Source organism: Sparassis crispa (assembly GCF_003851025.1).
Source record: "Sparassis crispa DNA, contig_000003F, whole genome shotgun sequence".
Lineage (NCBI taxonomy): Eukaryota > Fungi > Basidiomycota > Agaricomycetes > Polyporales > Sparassidaceae > Sparassis > Sparassis crispa.
The window spans coordinates 225,600-246,366 of NW_020939750.1; the positions used below are offsets into that span (position 1 = coordinate 225,600).

At 51.6% G+C, this 20,767-nt stretch overlaps 8 protein-coding genes across 8 annotated transcripts; 2 read left to right on the forward strand and 6 right to left on the reverse strand.

The window, feature by feature from the left end:
• Positions 1-1,139: 1,139 nt before the first annotated feature.
• On the reverse strand, positions 1,140-2,440 carry SCP_0400820 (hypothetical protein; the record flags this gene model as incomplete). Its single annotated transcript, XM_027756823.1, has 3 exons — positions 1,140-1,173; positions 1,237-1,388; positions 1,448-2,440. 3 exons carry the CDS (start codon positions 2,438-2,440, stop codon positions 1,140-1,142), a joined length of 1,179 nt encoding a protein of 392 aa, XP_027612624.1.
• A 331-nt stretch (positions 2,441-2,771) lies between these two features.
• SCP_0400830 (Arginase) lies at positions 2,772-4,155 on the reverse strand (the record flags this gene model as incomplete). Its single annotated transcript, XM_027756824.1, has 9 exons — positions 2,772-2,788; positions 2,841-2,922; positions 2,982-3,068; positions 3,119-3,509; positions 3,558-3,586; positions 3,636-3,893; positions 3,957-3,966; positions 4,023-4,042; positions 4,105-4,155. 9 exons carry the CDS (start codon positions 4,153-4,155, stop codon positions 2,772-2,774), a joined length of 945 nt encoding a protein of 314 aa, XP_027612625.1.
• Positions 4,156-6,316: 2,161 nt separating this feature from the next.
• SCP_0400840 (aminotransferase) lies at positions 6,317-8,517 on the reverse strand (the record flags this gene model as incomplete). Its single annotated transcript, XM_027756825.1, has 14 exons — positions 6,317-6,432; positions 6,491-6,644; positions 6,697-6,901; positions 6,959-7,065; positions 7,119-7,238; positions 7,292-7,432; positions 7,485-7,517; positions 7,568-7,580; positions 7,630-7,706; positions 7,763-7,908; positions 7,964-8,189; positions 8,248-8,307; positions 8,366-8,419; positions 8,467-8,517. 14 exons carry the CDS (start codon positions 8,515-8,517, stop codon positions 6,317-6,319), a joined length of 1,503 nt encoding a protein of 500 aa, XP_027612626.1.
• A 1,900-nt stretch (positions 8,518-10,417) lies between these two features.
• On the forward strand, positions 10,418-11,099 carry SCP_0400850 (hypothetical protein; the record flags this gene model as incomplete). Its single annotated transcript, XM_027756826.1, has 3 exons — positions 10,418-10,498; positions 10,555-10,721; positions 10,769-11,099. The coding sequence occupies 3 exons, from the start codon at positions 10,418-10,420 to the stop codon at positions 11,097-11,099; spliced, it is 579 nt and encodes a 192-aa protein (XP_027612627.1).
• Positions 11,100-11,408: 309 nt separating this feature from the next.
• SCP_0400860 (Inositol-pentakisphosphate 2-kinase) lies at positions 11,409-12,828 on the forward strand (the record flags this gene model as incomplete). Its single annotated transcript, XM_027756827.1, has 3 exons — positions 11,409-11,837; positions 11,894-12,169; positions 12,226-12,828. The coding sequence occupies 3 exons, from the start codon at positions 11,409-11,411 to the stop codon at positions 12,826-12,828; spliced, it is 1,308 nt and encodes a 435-aa protein (XP_027612628.1).
• A 1,322-nt stretch (positions 12,829-14,150) lies between these two features.
• On the reverse strand, positions 14,151-16,225 carry SCP_0400870 (hypothetical protein; the record flags this gene model as incomplete). Its single annotated transcript, XM_027756828.1, has 3 exons — positions 14,151-14,925; positions 15,110-15,732; positions 15,788-16,225. The coding sequence occupies 3 exons, from the start codon at positions 16,223-16,225 to the stop codon at positions 14,151-14,153; spliced, it is 1,836 nt and encodes a 611-aa protein (XP_027612629.1).
• A 420-nt stretch (positions 16,226-16,645) lies between these two features.
• SCP_0400880 (acyl-CoA dehydrogenase NM domain-like protein) lies at positions 16,646-18,436 on the reverse strand (the record flags this gene model as incomplete). Its single annotated transcript, XM_027756829.1, has 10 exons — positions 16,646-16,770; positions 16,827-16,920; positions 16,972-17,066; positions 17,119-17,210; positions 17,266-17,356; positions 17,408-17,604; positions 17,657-17,832; positions 17,881-18,054; positions 18,165-18,248; positions 18,302-18,436. 10 exons carry the CDS (start codon positions 18,434-18,436, stop codon positions 16,646-16,648), a joined length of 1,263 nt encoding a protein of 420 aa, XP_027612630.1.
• A 523-nt stretch (positions 18,437-18,959) lies between these two features.
• On the reverse strand, positions 18,960-20,123 carry SCP_0400890 (hypothetical protein; the record flags this gene model as incomplete). Its single annotated transcript, XM_027756830.1, has 4 exons — positions 18,960-19,073; positions 19,130-19,204; positions 19,255-19,820; positions 19,874-20,123. 4 exons carry the CDS (start codon positions 20,121-20,123, stop codon positions 18,960-18,962), a joined length of 1,005 nt encoding a protein of 334 aa, XP_027612631.1.
• Positions 20,124-20,767: the final 644 nt, after the last annotated feature.

Below are 20,767 nucleotides of genomic sequence, written 5' to 3' on the forward strand. Positions count from 1 at the left end.
CTCTCAGCCACCCTCAAATCATTGCCATTGTGTTTGAAAAATTTTCCCAAACCAAGCTTATATAAGAGACTTTCTATGAATGAAATTTTTGAGAGGTTGCAGGGAATTGCGGAAGAACGGGAGGCCAAACTCTGAAAGAGTTGTATTAGTGGGCCACTGATACCAGTATGTGTCTACCTCCGTTCACAGGACACATAACAACTTTCACTGGAAATAACCTGGAAAAAAGGATGGAAAGCAATAATGTATTGATATTTTTGGAGGAAAAACTCCCAGGAAAAGAACAAAACATTCTCATGGTTTTCTTCCTTAGAAAGAAGTTGCCTACCCTCAATTGCCAGTGGTTTTGTTGACATGGCATTTGCATGTCATTCATTAACACTTCTGATGTCTTCAAAAAATCAAATTGATCCAATATTGCACTCTCCAGAGCATGCGCATCCGTTTGCACCGTTCGGTTAGGAAATTCAAGTTCTCGTTGTCACTGCACCGTTGGATTGCTTACCAGAGTTCTTTCAATGGAGAGAATGTTCGAGTGAGCTGGATGAATGCAGTTTGATCTCTGTGGCTTGCCCTTTTGGAACACGGTTGGCTCCTCGAGATGTTGGATACTTGATGGTAAGTGAGTCGTCCTGACTTACCAAGTTGAGCATTTGTGTGGTATCTGGATCGGAATGATCGACTATCGAAGATCTGGGTACGTCTGCCGAAGTCGATTACGACAAGCAACTTGCCGACTTATCAATATCATGAATGGAGATCCTCGCCTGCTGAGATATGGATCGCTCTCACCACCGCGCTCTCACCACTGACCGCTCTCGTTTCCAAACGGTGTCGAATTTCGGACCATCCTAGAACGTGTGAGGTTTGTATACACACATAGGCTAACATATTGTGCACTCGCGCGAGCGTTCGTCTTACTCCGTGAACTGTCAGCGAGAGGTTGGTGGAACTCAGTTTTATAGCTACACTGCTGAGGACAAGGGTCGTTATCCCGCAACACCGTAGAATGAATCAACGGAATATTTAGTCAAAATCCAATCCCACAGGTACAAACAGGAAAAAAACAATTCCAAAACACTCTTGTTCAGCGACGAAGACGTTTGCCGCATTTCTCCGGATGGAGCACAGTGCAACTATCATAATGCCGTCTCAGGGAATCGCTTCGCCCCCCTGATATTCTACAATGCCAACTCAGTCACTGCCTAAACCGTGCACAACAACCGACAGACTTACTCTTTGTTACAGTGCTCGCAGTGCAGCTTTGCCGCCTTTGAAAGCTCGTCCCTTATTTCGTGGGGTAACTTTTCAAGGTGCCGGTTTGACTGGACGTGGCGCACTATCGCGTGAGCTCCATTGGCGAAGAACTTGTCGCAATAGGTACATTCCTGCATGGAAAAGATATCGGTAAGTTTCCAGGTATTTCTTGAAAGTTAATCAAACTGACCAATTTCTTGCCCCCACGGTTGATGATGCCATGAACACCCAAGTCGACCTCGTCCTCTGCGATTTGGTTCCCTTGGTCTGTCGTCCTTTTTGGCTCCTCTTCACCTTGGGCGCCCTCCTCATTTTGTGTGCGCCTCTTTTTCGTCTCTCGCTTTTCCACCTCCACAATCTCCTCTGTCCGTTTTCGTTTTTCCCCTTGTGATGGTGGTGGAGAGCTTGACGACGATGGACCGTCGGGTGCACGGTCTGCGGGTGCCACTAGTACTGATCGCGTCGCGGAACGTTGTGCGGAAGGCTCCACAGTCCTCTGGGAAGAAGAGCGTGGTGTGCGCCTCGGCGGTATTCGTTGCGCATTCTCCACTCGGGAAGGGAATAGAGGACGTAAAGATGATGCACCTTCATGTGCATCGTCCGCAGGTGCAGCCAGCACCGGTTCGACGGAGGAATGGTCCACCTCCGCCGGAGATGAGAGGGTGAGTGTGTGATTCGGAGACATCTGTTTCGCGTTCTCGACTCGGGGTAGTAGTGGTCGAGGGCGTGCACATGATGGTCCGTCATACATATAGTCCCCTGGTATTCCTAGAACCACTTGCGGGGGAAAAGAAGGGTTCGCTGCCATGGATGTGAAGTCATCGGCAGGAATATGTTCGAGGATAGAACCCTCGTCCCAACCTCTAGTGATCTCTGCCGGTGACTCGCCTCCGATGGACAACTCCTCATCAGTATCGCGGCTCCCTCGCAAACCGCACCATGGGTTGATGGAGTGGAGGAGGTGAGGGTGGGCACGCCTCAGAAGGCTCTGAATGTGGTCGCTAGGTTCAAAGGAGAGGGAAGTTCGTTCGTTCGTTTTACTTGCAGCCGCTTTTGCGAAAGGCAACGGTTCCTCCTGATGGTGCAAGTCGTGCTGCAGTTTGGATAGCAGATGGGCAAAAGGATCATCTCTCCAAGGGTCGTATAGATCGTCGTGCGTCAACGGCCAGTCTGCGAGTGACATAGAGAACAAGAAGGGTGAACAGAAGGGAGGCGAGCAATATTGGAGGTGGGGATGTTTGAGAAATGAAGTTAGCCGCCTGTGGTTAGAAAATCGAAATTCGATATAGTGACTCGAAGACTTCCGTGTCAGGAGCGATGCTGAAATTGATGGTGGCAACAGTTGAAGTGGAGGGCGGCCTCAAGTCAGTTGAACTTATGGGCAGCCCCAAGTCACCTGATCTTTTGTTGGTCCCTGTGAATCTTCAAGATGATTGGTTCAATAAGCAAACAAAGCTTCGTCCATATATGTGCAGATGCGCCAATACAGTCTGTGACGAACTAAACAAGGGTTTCTACAACAACGTCTCACCTGCAAAACAGACGTTAAGTGATGTTACCGAACACCTTTCAACGAGACGAACCTAGAGCAGCACGTGCAAGAGAGCATCCTATAGCAACGGTCTGCTGCACCGACTGGACGTCCGCGAGTGACGGATTGACCTCCTGCAGCACACACCCACGTAAGCAAGGCGAGAAGTCCATAAATTACTATTGTATAGCACCATGATGTCAAGTGCAACCAGGCAACCCGTTTCATATATGGCCTCGCAGATGTAGTGTCCCTCTCTGAAGGTGAGGCCGCCTCGAACCTAACGGGTCGTGAGACTCGCACCCTCGGCAATGAACATTATCGACCTACGGGCGTGCCGGTCGAAGGGGCAACCGATGGATCCAGCGCATCCACGTCGAAGCTGAGGTGGATTGGCAGAACCCTCTTCGGGTTCACATGGTCTAGCGCCATGTCGACAACCCTCCCAATCCCATACTTATCTACCTCGTGCATGCTGAATGCACGAATACCGTTTTCCTTGAGAATACGTTTCTCGCCGGCATCGACGTCGCGCAGGCCGATGTATACCAGGCGAGACGGCTTCAGCAGCGGCTTCACCCAGGAAAATTCGGAGACCTTGGGACCGATTCCAAGTAAGAATGATACAGGCATCCCGTGGATATTGCCAGAATCGGTGGTCTCCGCAGTGTTAATGTCTGCGTGCGCATCTACCCAGATAACACACGCGTCGGGGTATTGCCTGTGCAGCTATTGGTAGGTCATTCTACCAAACGGATCCGGTACTTACTCCAATGTCCCAGAGATCGTGCCCATGGCCTGCGAGACTTCGTTAGTGATGGCGCCGCGATCTGCATATGTGACTTACCAGAGAATGGTCCCCGCCAAGGGTTAGCGGCAGCTGACCATTCTTCGCATGCGCGCCAACGACCTCCGAAACAGCCTTGCAGACACGCGAAACGTAGCGAGGATTTTTGAGCTTGCCAATTGGAGGGTCGCTCTGGGCGTCGATCTCTTCGAATTGATGGTGTCCGTTGAACTTGACGTTCCACCCTAACTCTACTAGCTGCTCTGGAAGTCCAGCTTCGACAAGGCAAATTGGACCATTGTCAACGCCTGGCTTCTGCTGTGGCGAACCAGCGGAGAGTCAGTGAGAATCCCACGAATGCTGAGAATCTTGCAGGTATACCTGACCACCGCTGTTACCGAAAATTTTGTGAAATTTTAAATCTAACTGAGTGGATACACTGATCACCTGAAAGGACAGCCAACAATCTGCCAACGTCCATTAGTCTTGAGGGTGTTCCCAGCCGATCTAACGTGAAAATGCTACTCACTGCTACGGTTTTGGGATCTGGGAGAAAACGAGATACACGAGCCTCTGCCATGGTATCTTCTAGAGGTATAAAGGTAACTTGTGGTCGATTCCTTGGTATGCGGAGTTCGTACTTGGCGGTTCTGCGGTGATGGTCACAGGCGCTGCATTTCACTGAGAAAACATTCAGAGCGGAGAAATATAATCTTATCTAATCAGGTTTGACACAGTCACGATCAATATGATTGGCTAGGCCGCGACGTCTCGGAAAGGCCAGTCTTGCGATCGACTCGGACTTGAGAAAATTGGTCTCATCTATAGTCCCTCGGGCAATGGCTGCTGAATAGGTGACTGTCGAAAACATACCGAGCTGTCGTGCGGAAGGTTGACCCTACGTTCTAGACGCAGAATTTGATGAATTCACGGATTCTACGACGGCTTCAAACTCAGTGAAGATCATAGCAGTCACTAGTATCTCTATGGTATGCCTCTGAAGACTATATTTGGGCCCTAACCGCAGTCTATCAGCGGAGCCTGAAGAACTACAGATTCCTTCTAGTCTTCCGGACGAACGATGATCGTCACGGATTTCGTTCTCTGTACACTACCCCGAGCAACACCCTCTCCTGAAGAGCTTGCTCACTTTCGTAGAAGGTCGATGCAGATGGCCCATGTTGATCTTTAGAGCGCGTATGAACACTCTTCCCGGAAGAGGGAAGGATGATCCTCGGACTCACAAACAACGTACTTGATGTCTCATTGAATTGCGTGGCATTCTCGAAAATATGTTCGTCCCTTGTATAATCTTCCGCAAACTCTTCAGGTCTGAAAAAGTGACTACGACTTATCAGATACGTCCTGTAACAGCTGGCCAGAAAAAGCATAGATCTCTGTAGGGGATGGCGGCGCTTGTGTCCTGGGACTGCAGGCAGTGAACTCCTCACAAAATAGGCGATATTTCGGAAATCGGGATGGGAACTCCAGTCAAATGTCTGGCTGGCGATCGATAAGAAGTAAGTCGACTTCTTGAATTTGTTCTTTCTCCGTAGTCAACACGCCATGTTCACAGTAAGAAGTACCATGTTGCCACGAAGGGCCTGTCAGCACATGCGACCGAGCTGCAGAATCCCGAGTCCTGAGAGAAATTTGGATTCCTGCAGCGAGTACGCAACTCTGCTGCAGCGGCCCACCATCCTGACGGGTTGCATATCGTCACGTAGTTCGACAGCATCAGCGTCACTAATTAGCATGGGTATCATCTCTGCTTTGCCACAGAAGTACTTGAATCTCGCTCGACATCGTACAGCGTGCACTTCAAAATCCCCAAATCCTAGTGTCATTGGTAAAGGACGTCACAAGACGAGTACTTCTGGCGTTAGACTTCCTACGCAGTAGATGCTAGATCGTGCACTCAGGTGGCTATCGGGACTTCTGGCAACCGATTTCCTAACCCGAGCTTGGTTATCGCCATATCAGACAACAGCCAAATTGCCATCGATACTACCAAGATGACAGTAGGCTGGGACTGTATAGGCCAAGAATCGTTCTCAAGCGGAAATCGTTCCGGTACGCCACCGATCAACTGCTTTGCCTATCGTGGCCTGACAGTTTCGTAGTCGTCTCTTTCACCAGTCTCTATTTGGAACGTATCCGATTTCATGCTCTCCGTGCCGTTGAGGTGAGTAATCTTTGGCCGCCATGTGAGTAAGGTGCTAGAACCTAGGTTATGCGGTACGCCAGTAAGGTCACTTGAAGCAGCTCATTTGCAACTGGAACGAAATATTTATTCTCTCTGATGGATGGCTTTTTTCCGCGCGGGATCTGCAGTTGTAGTCCTTCGGGTCGACGCTGCGTTTTTCCCCTTCCAACAGAGTAACTGCTAGTGAGACGAATAGTTATGCGCCTAGATTTTCCATATGGATTCGAGTTTACAGATGCCGCCGGTCATGTATCTGGACGTTTCCGCGTAACTCTGAGACCACAGCTGGATACATACCCCTTGTCAACATTCTTCATGTTTGAACGAGATGTGCGGACTGCGCAATTGGACAATGTTGGTACGGACTGCTCTACGGATGGTCCCAGCGACACTGATCTCGGAGTTGAGTGCATCCCTGCTACGCCTGTAAACCTTGTTTTTACACAAGGACTTGATGATACATTCGAATACTCTAAAAACGAGATAGCATACACCATTTTTCTCAACCAATTGGTATATCCCGAACCAGAGGCACTCAAACCATGCGCTCCAGGTGTATAGACTTTTTCGCGCTCTGCTTGTAGTTGTGTCCAAAGACATGCATGCCCTCCCTCTTTGCCTTTCTCACGATACGCTCTATGGCTGCCAGACCTTGAATGGAGCATGTGAGCACAGAGCGAGCAAATCAGTAGAGATGGTGAATACGCACCCATGTCAAGGTCCTTGAGCGGCGGACCGAAAGACAATCGCACGAAGTGGTGGCAAGACGAGTTGAACAGGTTGCGGCGGTGAGCAGGGTTGATGTCAAAGAAGATGCCAGGAATGACGATCGTCTTCTCCTTCAGCAGCTCTTCGAAGAACGTCTGTGGGAGTCATTAGACTGTAGTCGAGGACAGGCGGACAGTGGATGCTCACCAAACCGTTGTTCAAGGGTGCCGGGAGGTCCTCCAGGTCGAGCCAGATGTAGAACGTCGCCTTGGGCGGGCATTTCACTTTGAGACCAAGCTGCTCCAGCCTCTTCAGGACGTGGTCACGCTTCATCTTGAAGTGCCTTTGCAGCGCAAGCTTCTCCTGTTCGACGCGGCTGGGTTCCAGTAAGGGAATAGCTGCCAGCTGCAGACTAGGCGGTCAAGATTCAGTATCTACACCGGACAAGCAGGATATAATGAAGGCTTACGGATGGTTAGCTCCACCGTCCAGGAAAGAACCTGCCTGGGACAAGGCTGTAATAAGGTTCTTGGGCCCGAGGACCCAGCAAACACGCCAACCCGGCAGACGCCAGTTCTAGCCAGCTATCAGCTATGCAACCTACAGAGGCTGCATAGCCCTATATGTACCTTGGTCAATCCATCGACGATAACAACCGGGTCCTGGTTGACATCGTCAATGTAAGCCGCAGATGAAACTGACTTCCCATAGTCCTCGTCTTTCTCGGGATAGATGTACCACGAGTAGAACTGCAATATAGATGGGCACCTTACCAAGTGCAATAGGACAAGATCCCACTCACCTCGTCAAGAATAAGTGTAGTGCCTGCCTCCCGGGATAGATCGACGAGCGCCTTCAAGTCATCGTCTCGGATAACCTGCCCTGTGGGGTTCCGCGGGTTAGATGCAATGATCACTTCAAGACCTTGAGTTTTGATGTCTTTCTGCATCCAGTGCGTCGGTACCAAGGTCAGAATGATACAAAAATTGACGTACTCGAGTTTGCGCGAGGTCCAGACGGTAATCGTTCTGTACCAGAGTTAGTGCCCAACACAACGTTGCAAGAGAGACGGCCGCACATCAGCTTCAAGCCTGTTGGTGATACGTGAGCGCTGCTTGTTCTAAATTGAAATGGACGTACGCTGTGGGAACCGGAACCAGGCGCCTGAACGCACTCAAGACTTGATCATATGCTGTGTAGTCCGGGACCTGGTATGACTGAAACAGGACATGCGTAAACTACGCGCGTACATGTGCCAGAGGTGATTACGGACACAATACACATTGCCAATCACAGCAGCAACGCGAGACAGGCCGGAACGACCGCCCGGAACTATGCAAACATTTTCGTATGTGTACTGGCTGAGCTTACCCCGGCGATACGTCTGATTGTACAAGTTTGAAACGGCCTCGCGTAGTGCTATGCCGGAGTGCATAAGCACTATAATGTAGGCCGTTCAGAGGTGCGGGACTACCTTTCACACCAGTAGTGGGTGCATATTCGAGCGAATCCTCCGGAATCGGGATGCTCTGTGGTTTTGGCGGAGCATCTGGTATAGGGCCCACCTCCGGAGCACCCTGCCCAAGGTTGGCCCATTTATGTGAGGATGCGTATGAGAAGCCATTGGCCATGGCACGATCTGAGCAGTAGATCACACCAGTGCTGCCTGGGTGCCGAATACCCGGGACTGTTTCTTCGTCCTGTATCGCAATGTTGGTTATGTGCGCTAAACGGTAGACAACGCACAACGCAACGTACTGGGTTTATTGTCTGGGGTAATATACCCTTAGGCTTGTGTCCTGCAGAGTCACGGAAGATCTGGTAGCAGAGACATAAGTACATCACTGTTGAGACTTGAGACCTTGAATGTACTTACTCTGTGTGCTTCCGACTCTTTCTCGTGCTTGTAGTGCTTCATGACGTCGTGAACCTGAGAAAGCGTTCAGGTGGGTTTACATGCAGTAACTGCTAACCTACGACGCCTCTGAAGGAAAGGGGGGTGGACCTGCCAGACGGCGTGTGGGACATGGTTGCTGGATTGAAGTGTCAGAGCATCACTGCAGCTATAAATAGTGACAACAATCAGTGCGTCCTGCAGGCATCGGCAGGCGGCAATTGCGGCAGTGCATGGGGCATCGCCTGCACTTCCGACCATGACGAAATGGAGATGGCGTAACCTGAAATTTGCGCCGTGCAGGCCGGCCGAATATGTCTCCTTCTTGAAGTTCGGGCCCGGGTCCGACTAATAGACTGCTGCGGCAGGACGATGATAGATTTTGTAGGTATGTAGCAGAACGGCTCCGTCTCGTGCATTTACGACAACCAACATGGCGGGTTAATTACACGTCACAGCAACTTTCGCCAGGAATTGTTTCTCGATTTTTGAGATTTTCTGAGACAGTCTGAAAAAGGCAAATGTTCTGGGCCAGGTTGGTCGTAAACGCTGCATCATGATCTTATACTGGCGTGCGTATCGATCCTCTAACCCATAACTATGTCATTTCAAGATGACAGGGTGATCTTCTGTACAGTCACGAGTGCACTTGCAGCGACTATGTGTCCGGAAGGTCTATACTGCCCTTTCAGAGCGGCGGGCGAGCTTTGCTGGGTCATTCCTAGCTAGATTTTGATCGACGATCAATAAAGGTGCTTAAGCCTCGTGCAAGATTTCGCTACGTCAGGTCAAGCGTCCAGACCGCCCGGCACAACGCACGAACCACTGACTCGGACTCACTACTAGTGGGGATACGGTCAGTTTCCAATCCATTCTGCAATAAGCCATATGTTTGCTCATCGTGAATTGATTCGTTGACCGAGGGTCAAGGGTATGTCATCTACGTGGTCGGACGACCGCGATTCACGGACACACACTGGCACACACTATATATAGGAGGTGTACGTCTGCAATTGCTCCAGCAGCATAAGCGTCAGCACATAGAAGGTCGCATACAAGGAACGAAAAATTACTCCGTGCGAGCACCGAACTCGCATACTGCCCGGTGAGACTCACGTCGTCAGTCATCGTTATTGTCGTTCCTTGTGAATTGTATTATTCACCGTAGACGAATATCTTGCCCTCCTTTCCTTCAAGAGAACTGACTAGTCTAACATCTCTTGTTCGTCGGAGTACTGCGAAGTGACGTTGCGGATTTCGTCATCTCAGTGGAATCGCAGTCTTGCACCGACTTGTCTGTGAGTCTCACCTTCCTTGAAGAGACGACACATTGATCTTGGCGGAGGAGTTCAGCGAGGGTATTGCTTGATGTACTGTATAGGATTCTTTCAAGTGGTGAACGACCGGACACCGTTGACATGGTACTGGCTAACCCACGGCGGCCTTACAAGCCTGGAGTGCTACCGTGTTCGCTGTTATAATGAGTAGCCAGGAAAGAGTTTGACACCAGCTCCCGAGGGTGCGGCCAAGGGATGTTTGGTTTGAAAAGCCAGACGGACACGAGTGCAGATATCAGTTTGTGGTTATGCCGAAAACGAGAGTAGGTAAGTGGCATAGTAAAATTTACATTGCGACCCGACAAATTCCTGTGATGTTTTCTTTTCTGCCACATCACAATGGCTGCGCTCCATTGTGGGCATTCGTTGCAGGCCCCGTGGCGTTTGGATCGCCCTCGGAAATGAATGTCACGTTCACATCGACAAAGGAGCATCCCTTTTCTGCCCAATGGCAATGCTCAACGAACACGATGCGAACTTCCGTAGATCCGTGGGCCCTATTGTGCCTTCGCAGGCTCAAACTTTGTCCAAGTGATCGGGGCACAATGTGAGCACGTTGCGTGAGGGGATCCGGACGCAGATATAAAGGACCAGCATTGCACGGGCAACCACCAATCCCCGCCCACCCAGATACTCTCGCAGTACTACTTCCCTTCTGTACTCCTCCTTACTCCACTACACTCGCTGCTCATTCGATATGTCCTCAAACAAGGAGAACGATTACATACTCCCTGGATTCGGCCTTGGCCAGTATGGTCAAGATGTTGGCGACGGCAGAGTAAGCTTCCTAGCCGTTTATTTATTCAATGTGGCTAACATCATTTACATTCGCAGTACCACTGCACGTTGTGCCCGAAGACTTTCAATGGCGACTTGAAGACAAAATACCGCCATGTAATGTCGGATGAGCACCTCAAAAGGTTGCCGCCAATCTACTGCCAACAGTTGCTGTTGCTCAAGGACAGCGATATGGCTCTGGTGTGCCCTAAATGCCAGAAGAAGTGAGTAGAGGTGATTTTCTTTGAGGACACGTTCTGACGGCGAGCAGGTTCAGTCGCGGTGACTCCATGAAGAAGCACGCCGATACGTGTGGGGTCCCAAAGAAAAGGAAAGAACCGCGGGCTTCACGGCCGCGTAGGAGGCCTGCGCAGGTCGTCCAAACCCCGGCGGTGGTGGAAGAGGTCCCTCCACCAGATCCCGACTTCCCCGAACTCAAGGGCAACCCGCGGTTCACGGAGGCGGTGCGGGTGGCGGCACAGCCGTTCAACTTTGACAATCTCATGGGGGATCCTCTACTCCTGGAGTTTGTGCGATTCGTGGTGTATCTGAATTGCTACATCATTCCGACACACTATCCGCACCTAGTAGGCGTCTACTAAGCCGCTACTGCGGCCTGCTCCCTTCTCACCGCTATCGTTATTGTTATTTATGGCCTCTTCGTTGTAGTCATTCTTCTGGATACATACCAACTACCTACTTAATCTCTGTTTTGCCGTGGTACTTCAAATGTAAAGTTAATTGAAGTGCGATCAACTTGTGTGGCCTCGCAACTTGAACACGTGGGCGGCCCGGATCGCTGGCGTGCTCGCTCTTCTCCACTCGAATACTCAGTACTCAATTCCTGCTTGCGACATGACACAAACTTTGACACAAGTAATCCTCAGGACCTTTCTCTCTGTATTTAACGTATGAGTTGCCTCTTTCGAATCACGGAGACAGATCCGAAGGACTGGAAATATGTGTCTGAAGGCGGTTCAACTGTGGTCTTTTCGTACGCCGGCCCTGCCAATCCTCAATTCGACAGGACGGTCCTACGATTACAGAAAGTTGGCATATCTGATTCCATAGCTCGAAGTTCAGAATCTCCGGCGGAGGATCTCGTCGACCCTGGCATTATCTTCCACCACACTGTAATCTCTAAGCTGGTTCCAGCACAGTACCTCCCGCATCTAGAGCCAGTGCTTGTTGGGCGGGGTTGGTTGCTGCATCTGGCTCAGCTATGTCAAGCCCAGAGGCCTCAGGATAGGCGCGTAAAGGATTGCGTTGACGTGCGATGCAGGAAGGCCGTCCTTGCCACAGACTTCGTGGGCGGGCCAGGTTGGGCCGTTGAAATCAAGGTATGTCTGATGCTTGGCTGTGTGGTCGGTGGGTAGGCTAATGATTGATTTTCCAGCCAAAGTGGGGTTTTCTTCCGTCTCCGACCTATCTCTCGCCGTCGACGCGTTCGATCAAGACGCGTACATGCCGTTTCTGCATGCATGCTCATCTGAAATACACGCGGGGTGACATCGTCGCGTGCGGTTATTGTCCCCTTGATCTCTATTCCGGAGAGCAGACACGCGTCAGACGCGCTCTCCATGCCTTGTGGAATGCATGGATCGGTAGCAGCGGTCGCATTAACAATTTGCGAGTATTCGTAGGAGGAAAATTACTGGAACCTACGTTTGAGGCGTGTAGACATCTTCTGGGCATTGAAGTACTTAGCTGACTGCGCCGTTTTGCTAGCCCTCATCTCTCAGAGAGCTGGCGCTCGAATTCGGTTCCGTGTCCTTGTCGGATAACTTTGTGGCCATTAATCAACTTCGTGATCAATTCACAGCTATTCTTCTCCCAATCATTCTTGAGACCCCTGTCCTCCACACGTTGTCCACATTGCAGCGGACGCTCGATGAGCTAGACATTGAAGGGCTTGCCGCGCTCTGGACGCGCGCTCGTGCCAATGGGGTGGACAGCCCTCCCCCTGCGCTCGGCGATGGCATCTCCCAACCTACCATAGACGAATGGACGCGTTTCATCAGCGATTACACGAGCAAGATACATACTCCAGGGCAATTCGGGAAGGAACCACAAGTGCACGAATTGCGATACTACTGTCTCGCCTATCTCCTGTCGACTACATTCAAAGACTGTTCTATTATCCTTCGCATGCGGCCTCTCAAAGAGGGCGTGCACCACAGCTGTGACAACTTCGACAGCTCAGTCACGGTCATCGATCTGGATGTCAAGAGCATCTCTCGAATGCAGAAATGGGCGAAGCAGGATCGTGAGATTGTGGAGACATACGCCAAGACGGAACGGCATGAATGTCAAGACCGATACAGATGGTAACAGTAAGAGAGTTCTACTCGAATTAAGTTGAATTTTCTTCATTCGTTGCAATACTCTCCAGAACCCCTTGCACCAGAGGCAAGTATGTGCACTGGCGGTGTTGGACGGCTCGATAGACGGCAACCCTTACCGACCAGAGTGTTGACATGATTGTGCACTGTACTGGCTACTACAGTATTTGCACGCATCATCTACTTTCGATTAGGCATCATCGCAGATGAGCTTCGATGCGCCCGCGCGCAATCGCAGCATTGATGTGCCCCTGGCAAATGCAATTATCACACATTTCAAACGAAGTGAGTCTCCCAAATTCTGCAACTGCATCAACTCACATAATTAGACAAACATGCATTAGAACGTAAAGAGTACGCTGAAGCCAATCAAGAATATGCACAGATACGTCGCTGTTTACTGCGCTGTCTACGGCGGTGGTGGACGATGGTGTAGTGACGTATTGACTGGGCGACGTGTCCTCGGTGGGCGTTGGCTTCGACAAAATGCGGTGGGGGCACATCCTGTCGCAGATTAGCTCGGAGGGGCAGCGGTGCATATAGCGCATGTCGGTCTGGTGTACATACTTCATCGATAATGAACTAGCTTGAACGCACACGCGTACACACTGAATCGGTACTTGTAACCTTGAGAGGAGATGACCACTTTGATGTATTGGACTCACCATTTGACCAAACATCCCACAAGGACGGCCCATAGCAAAGGAGGTTCTCTTGAACCGCCTCGCGAGTCGCACTGGCAGCAGCAGGACGATGTGAAGTCAGACTTTTTTGTAAGACGAGTACGCACCTCATCTAGGACGTTCGCAGTGACGTAACCAGCAATTCCGTCGCTGTGGGACCTAGAAGCTCAAGGTGCTCTGTAGAAAAAGACCAGTGACCCGAAAAAAGAGACGAACGAAAGCCGACAGAACAGAGAAAAAATTGCGAGACCAGAGGAAACGCAGAATAAACGCAGAATAAAGACCGAGACGCTTGTAGAACCCAGGAAAATTGGACTGAAACGGGTGTCAAGGAAGAGACGACCGAGAGACGAGACATGAGAAGAAGGAAACCGAGACGTCAAAATTCCGGACATGTCACAATAACAGAGAACCCAAGACAAGTTCCAAACCTGCGCGAAAAGAAGAGGAAGCTGAACTATTCCAGGATCACAAAAGGCACATGACCGCAGCATCGACGTACGATGCAGAAGCGAGTCCATGAAAATTGAAGAAAAGGCGGACGGAAAACTGCGTGCACTCAGCTTCCATAGCGATCTCGCTCCGGGGTTCAGAAGCGAGAGTGTATAATTGGTATTGAGACTGCGCCTCAAGCATCCGGCTCGCTTCCAAAGATTTCCACCCACAGCGCTTTGAGGCTGTTTGAGGGTGGAATTTCTGCAGCTGTGCCAGTGTTCGAGGCTTCGGAACAGTCAGTTTGAGCCTCTGCCGGCAGCATCCAACCGTCAGGGTGGAGGTAGTCGACATCGAGGGCAATTACGGGCATAGGAAATTTGGCCATGCATTCCTGGAGCGCCGCTTCCATGAAGCCCGGAAGAGGCCCCTGAGGAATAGTGGCAGATTCGCTCGGAATTGAAGCTTCGGAGGAAGTGAAGGAAGGGGCAGTGGGGAAGAAGTCACGATCCATCGGCAGTTCCTGGTCAGGCTGGAAGATTGGCCCAAGGAAGCCGTCAGGGTTGCTCTCAGCATGAGGCTGTGCGATGAGGGACACCCCAGCATTGAGCATGCCGGCGTTAGGTTGAGCGCAAGCGTAGGACCATGGCGGTACAGCCAGCAAGTCCATACCGGAGGTTGTGCCATTGGAGGACAGCGCGCTCAAGTTCGAGGGTATCGGGAGGAAAAGTGCGTCTTGATCACCGTCGTCTACGCCAATGGCAGCCAGCTCACGCTCCAGCTCTTCAGCGAGAGCCCGCTCCGCCTCGAGTTCGTCGAACGCCGTGGGGGAGGCGCCCTGAACCGAACTCGAGGAGGAGAGGAACTCCCGCGAAGCATCCGGAACTTGCAAAGAGCTTACTGCCTGAGTCTCTGAGACGACAACGGCATTTTGTCCAGCATTGGCACTGGAGGGAGCGAAGGTCAGGCATCTGAGTAGAAGAGGAGATCTATCAGCATTTATTTTCGACAACACGTTTGAATGAGAAGTTCGGATGTCGTTATGGTAGGAGCGATATGCTGACCGGCCATCAGACGCTGCTCCTTACGCACGGACAACAGGCGCAGAATACAGAAGGACTGTATTTTCATCGCAACGTGGTTAAAAGGACTCACTCGACTGGGCCGTTCGACCCGTTCGATACGCTCCGCTCCGCCTCCAACAGCACGAAAGACGGCGAGGATCCCCACGCCGACGAAGGCTTCATGGTCCACGTCGACCGCGGTCTCGACGAACCCTGCTGCGACCTGGAAGAGCTGTTGTGCCTCGACCTAGACGAGCTGTTCGAAGAACTATGTCTCGAGTACCCAGGGCGCGACCACTGTGTCCTGCCCGCGCCGGCCTGCCCCAAAGCGGGTCCAGAGGAAGACCGAGAGAAACCAGCTTCGAAGGGGTTCACATCGAAGTACGCAGGAGCAGGCGGCTGGGGGAGAGCAGCACCATGAACCTCTAGCGACGGTGCAGCAGCTTGAGGGAACGAGTACGGAGAGACCTGAGACAGGTTGTACGCGTCGTGTACTAAGGGTAATGCAGCCTGGGCACTCATAATCTCGCTCATCGACGGCATAGGCTCTCCGGCGTAGCCATAGACGGCATCGGGGACACTGTAGGCATAAGCCTCCGCACCCCGAAGCTTGGTCTTCTTGGCCTTGATCCTGTTGTTCTTGTGATCGAGTACGTACACACACACCGCTCCGCTCTTGAGGCAACGCTTGCAAGTGGGGCGAGTGCCGGTGCACTACAAATATGGACGAGAGTTAGTGACGTCGGATCGGCCACACCGCTGGACGTACCTTGGTCTTGCGCTCGCGGCATCTCTCACAAGCTTGGGGCGTACGCAAGCGTTCGGGGACTAGGGACCGTATCCAGCCAATGCGCTTGCCAGATGGCGTCGCCTGTGGCGGGAGAGCGCCAGTCGCGATTGATCCCGGGAATTGGAACTGCTCGGGGTACGTGGGCGGCATGGATGCTTCGAGGAATTCAGGCTGGGAAATGCCCACGTTGGGGTATCCAGTCCTGATGACCGAGTTATCGTATTGGATGTGGTTCTCAAAGCCGCTCAATCCGAGTCCCTTAGGAACCCGCGAAGTGAGAGCACCGAGAGTGGGAGACTTCTGGGCGATGAACTGCTGCAGACGCGAAAGACGCGACTCCGAGGGAACCCGCGACCTGGCCAGCACGTCGCGGGGGAGAGTAGGTTGGGCATGGAAAGGAATCTGAGTAGCCAGCATTGTTACAAATAATAGAAGAGTGAAATGATGATAATGATAACGGCGTTAAGGGAAAAGGTAGGGGAGGCTGGCAACCGACAACTGGGGCTTTTATAGGCGTTACAACAATCTCAACCGTGGTCGAGGTCAGAATCGATACTTTGCGATGCTCCACAGACCGGTCTAACATGAAATATCCGAGGAAAGGTATCTTGTCCTGGCAGTCAAGTACAACAAGAAAATCTCTGCAGCTTACCTCGGCATGCTTGATTCTTCCTCTGAAGTATATAGACGCAGCATGCAGTAGCATAGCCCATCAATAGTTTCATCCAATAGATCCAGTATCAGTACAAGAACCTAGATGTTACAACGATGCACGCATAAACAGCAGTCGGTGGAGAAGCTTTGAGTGCTCCCATGGTCGCGAGTAAAACAGCCGCATTATGATGTGCGCCGGCGGAACTCCTCGTTAAACTCGCGACCAATGAGCATGCGCCTAATTTCCTGGGTCCCTGCTCCAACCGTGTAGAGTCTGGCGTCACGCAGGAAGCGTCCTGTGGGGTAATCTGCCAGTTTCTACGTCAGTGAATGAACAGAGCGACATCGTTGGCAGACGAAGCACCGTTAATATAGCCATTTCCACCTAGACATTGCATGGCATCCATTGTAACTTCAACCGCTCGGTCCGAAGAGTATAGGATCGCGCCGGCACAATCCTGGCCAGTCATGAACAGAATGCCGCGGAAACGACGACATTGTATACGCACCCGCCGACTGACCCTTCCCTCGTCGGCTGCCTTCGCAACAGCATAAACGTACGCTCGCGTCGCGTTCAACTTGGTATACATGTCTGCGATCTTGCCTGGTTCCTTCAGTCAGAACATATCCACAACGCAAAGGAAGTGAGAAAAAACCTTGCATGAGCTGGAACGTCCCGATAGGCTGACCGAATTGTTTGCGATCATGCACGTACTCAATTGCGTAGTCGAACGCAGCCTGCATGAGACTGGCGCGCATCATGGCCGTTAGCAGACTACGAATTACAAGTAATAGATCCTCACCCCAACGGTCCACCGCAGAGCACAAGGCGCTCCAGGTCGAGACCAGACATAAGCACCTGGGCTCCACCGTCTATCTTCCCCAGAACATTTTCTACAGGAGTGTCGGAAAAGGGACGCACAGGGACAGGGGACGCGTACTCACCCTCAGGCACGAAACAATCCTCAAACACGAGCTCGCACGTGTCGCTGCCGCGCATCCCCACCTTGTCTAGTTTCTGGTGCGTGGAGAACCCAGGCATACCGCGCTCGACGATGAACGTCGTGATGCCGCGCGACCCTTTCTCTGGTGAGGTCTTGCCATATACCACGAGCGTGGAGGCAACCGGGCCATTTGTGATCCTAGAACGCGTCAATCTACCAGCGAAGAACGTTGCAAAAGGGGCGAGCCTACCAGAACTTGTTCCCGTTCAGTTTGTAGCCCCCGTCCACCTTGTCGGCACGCAACCTCATGCTGATCACGTCGCTGCCACTGCCCGGTTCGCTCATCGCGAGACTCCCGACCTTTTTGCCTGAAACAAGATCTGGGAGATACTTCGCCTTTTGGGCTGCCGTTCCCCACCGATGAATCTGCCATTTCCTCAGATAAAAAAGACTACTGGGCCTGAATACGCGTACCTGATTCACGCACAAGTTTGAATGTGCGCCGTACGAGAGTGCGACGGAGCCAGACGCGCGCGAGAGCTCCTCCATCGCTAAAGTGTGGTTGAAATAGCCGAGGGCAAGTCCACCATAGTCCGGAGACACGGTGACCCCAAGGAGGCCCATGGAGCCCAACTTCTCCCAGATTTCCTGCAAGACAAATACGTCTCAGCACAACTTCATCCCTCTACAGTATATTTGCATTTGTGCGCTAACTGCTTGGAAATTGGGCGTCTATTATGTAGCAGGAGACAATTCACCATAGGGAACACATTGTTTCGGTCTATCTCTCCAGCGATCGGAGCAATCTCTCGTTGGGCAAACTCAGTGACCGCGTTTCTGAACTGTGTCAATGGGTCAAGTCACAGTCAGTCCAGGTTCGTGCATCACACCGTACCTCAGCCTGTTCTTCCGTCAGACCCGCCACATCACTGTTGTAAAACGACGCATTTCGACGCTGTATCCTGCCTTGTGTGGGCAATGAGCGTAGAAGGCGGGTAGACGGATGAGCGAGTGAACGGAAGGACAACATGAATCCGGGGCCGATCACGAGCCTGTGCGGGGAAGGTATTTAAAAGTATCTAAATTACGTAACGAATCTAACGTTGTAAGGTAAGCGGGCGAATATGAAAAAAAACCAACCTGTTCAGTCAGACTATTGGTATCTTCAAAACTCATGATCGGGGAGAAATCGACCTGAGACCAACGACTTCGGAAAATAAACTGCATGCAAGATGCGTCGCGGTGAACATGGTCTCTAACCCACATTCGGTTATACACCTTCCCTATATAGTGTAGGTGTTCGTACCCCTACAATCGACGCCCCGATGGTACTGAGAACTGCTATAAGTCGTCTCAGGAATTTGTAGCTATGGACGGTATATACATCCCGATCGAGGCGTGGGCTATATGCATACTAGCTAAGAATACCGGCTCAACGTTATCATGACCACACTGTACATAACGATACACCAAGAAGTTGACCGTCCTTCGGTAGATACTAAGGTGACTACTCACTCGATTGGCCATGACACCGTAGATTGAGTACTCGAGGCCTAGAATAGAAGAGAGGGACCTGATGCGTCGCCTTCGGCATCAGGCTCCTTTCGCGCCTTCTTCGCCCACCGCAAACCACACGCGTTGCAGAGCGTCTTGGGTCCAAGAGGACCCTGAGTAAGAATATAATGAGATGAACAGAGGATAATACGGTAACGAATATCCTGACCTTGCGCCATTCAGGCGAGTCCGTGCGCCCACATGTTACGCATACATACTGTTCCGCGGCATGCATTCTCTTGACCTGAGAAAAGGTTCAGATTCAATTGAGTTGCGCCATAGATAAGGGCAAACCTTCTTTCGCTGTGCCTCGGTCGTCTCATCATCCACACTGCCAGAACCGGAGGCAGAAGAAGGAGCGGCATATCCACTCGTGTCGAAACTGCCTCTAGTGTTGAAGCTAACTCTGCTCGCCATAGGACTGGGTAACACCTCGTCGTACGAACCACCAGATGGAATGCCATAGTACGAGTCTTGAGGCAGAGCATTCGGGGGAGGAGCCGAAGACGTAGATGCAGCGGGACTTGCCTGTGGATCGAGAACCTGCTGTTGTGCACGCAATTGGAGGAGGCGCTGCTGCAGGCGCTCGTTCTCCACCTTGAGTTCGAGGAACGTGTTGAGCATGGCTGTGTTACGACTGGGGTATGGCTTGGCCGTAGCGAAAAAGCATTGGAATTTATCGGTTTGGGGACTGACGTGGGGCTGTCCGGTTATCTCGAAGAGGACTTCGCGAGGGCGCGAGGAGTAGTCGTGGGCGACGCAGAACTCGTTCTTGCACTGCAGACGCGCGTATGCAAGAAGGGGACGTCGGGTGTGTAGGCAATCAGCGAACATTGTGCGGAAGCTCGCGCGATCATCAACTGCCAGCACGATCGGTCAGGTAGGACGCTCAGGAGACAGGAGGAGGACAAACCGTTCATGAGGTTGACAAGATCGCCATCAACGAGCTCCTCGTCCCTCCATCCCAACAATTCTGTCACTGCAGCCCCGCAGTACCACACCTTCCCTGTCGCATTAAGCACGAGGATAATCGCGTCGCTGAGTTCGGTAATGAGCAGGTCTGCCCACCGCTTCCGCTTGGTGAACTCAAACGTCTGCGGCTCCTTCTGTTTCGGCGCCGAGTTCGACGGGCCCGCCTGGGGGATTGCCTGCGCAAGAGACATGGAGGAAGAGAGCGGAAGAGAGCGAATGCATGAGGATGCGCCAAAAGTGTACAACTAGGTTCTGTCAAAGAGGCCTGTCCGCAAATGGCAGTTCCTGACATACCTATGTTGTCTTCCGAATTTGGCGAATTTGACCACCATCAGATCTATCTGTGAATGCCGCTGATCTTTCGTAGACAGGTATTTAGGTAAGTAGTATACCAGGCTGACCAGCACCAGCACTGGTCTCAACTCCGGTTATTCGGCGGAAGACGACGCTGAAAGATTATCATATTAGTTACCTATATTGTGACCGTGCTCCCCACCTCAATAAGGTCACTATTGGTTTGCCTTCGGGAGACTAATTGGTTACTAGTCTCTACGCAGGACAACGGTTCACATTGAAGGACGGTCCAGGACACAGCGGCCAGGCTCACTCTCAAGATCAACCGATGTTATCCTGTATATCCACTGGCACACCCAGTTTTATTTCCAGCGATATACCTCACGGTGCCCATATTAACACATCGCACCACCCCTGGCGCCGCAAGCAAATGACTACGGAGAAGGGAGGAACCTTGTGAGGTGAGGGTTTTACTTACTCTGCCCTACAATTCTAGCACAGCTGCTTTGGTTACAATAACTGCTCGCTCATTTTCACCCTT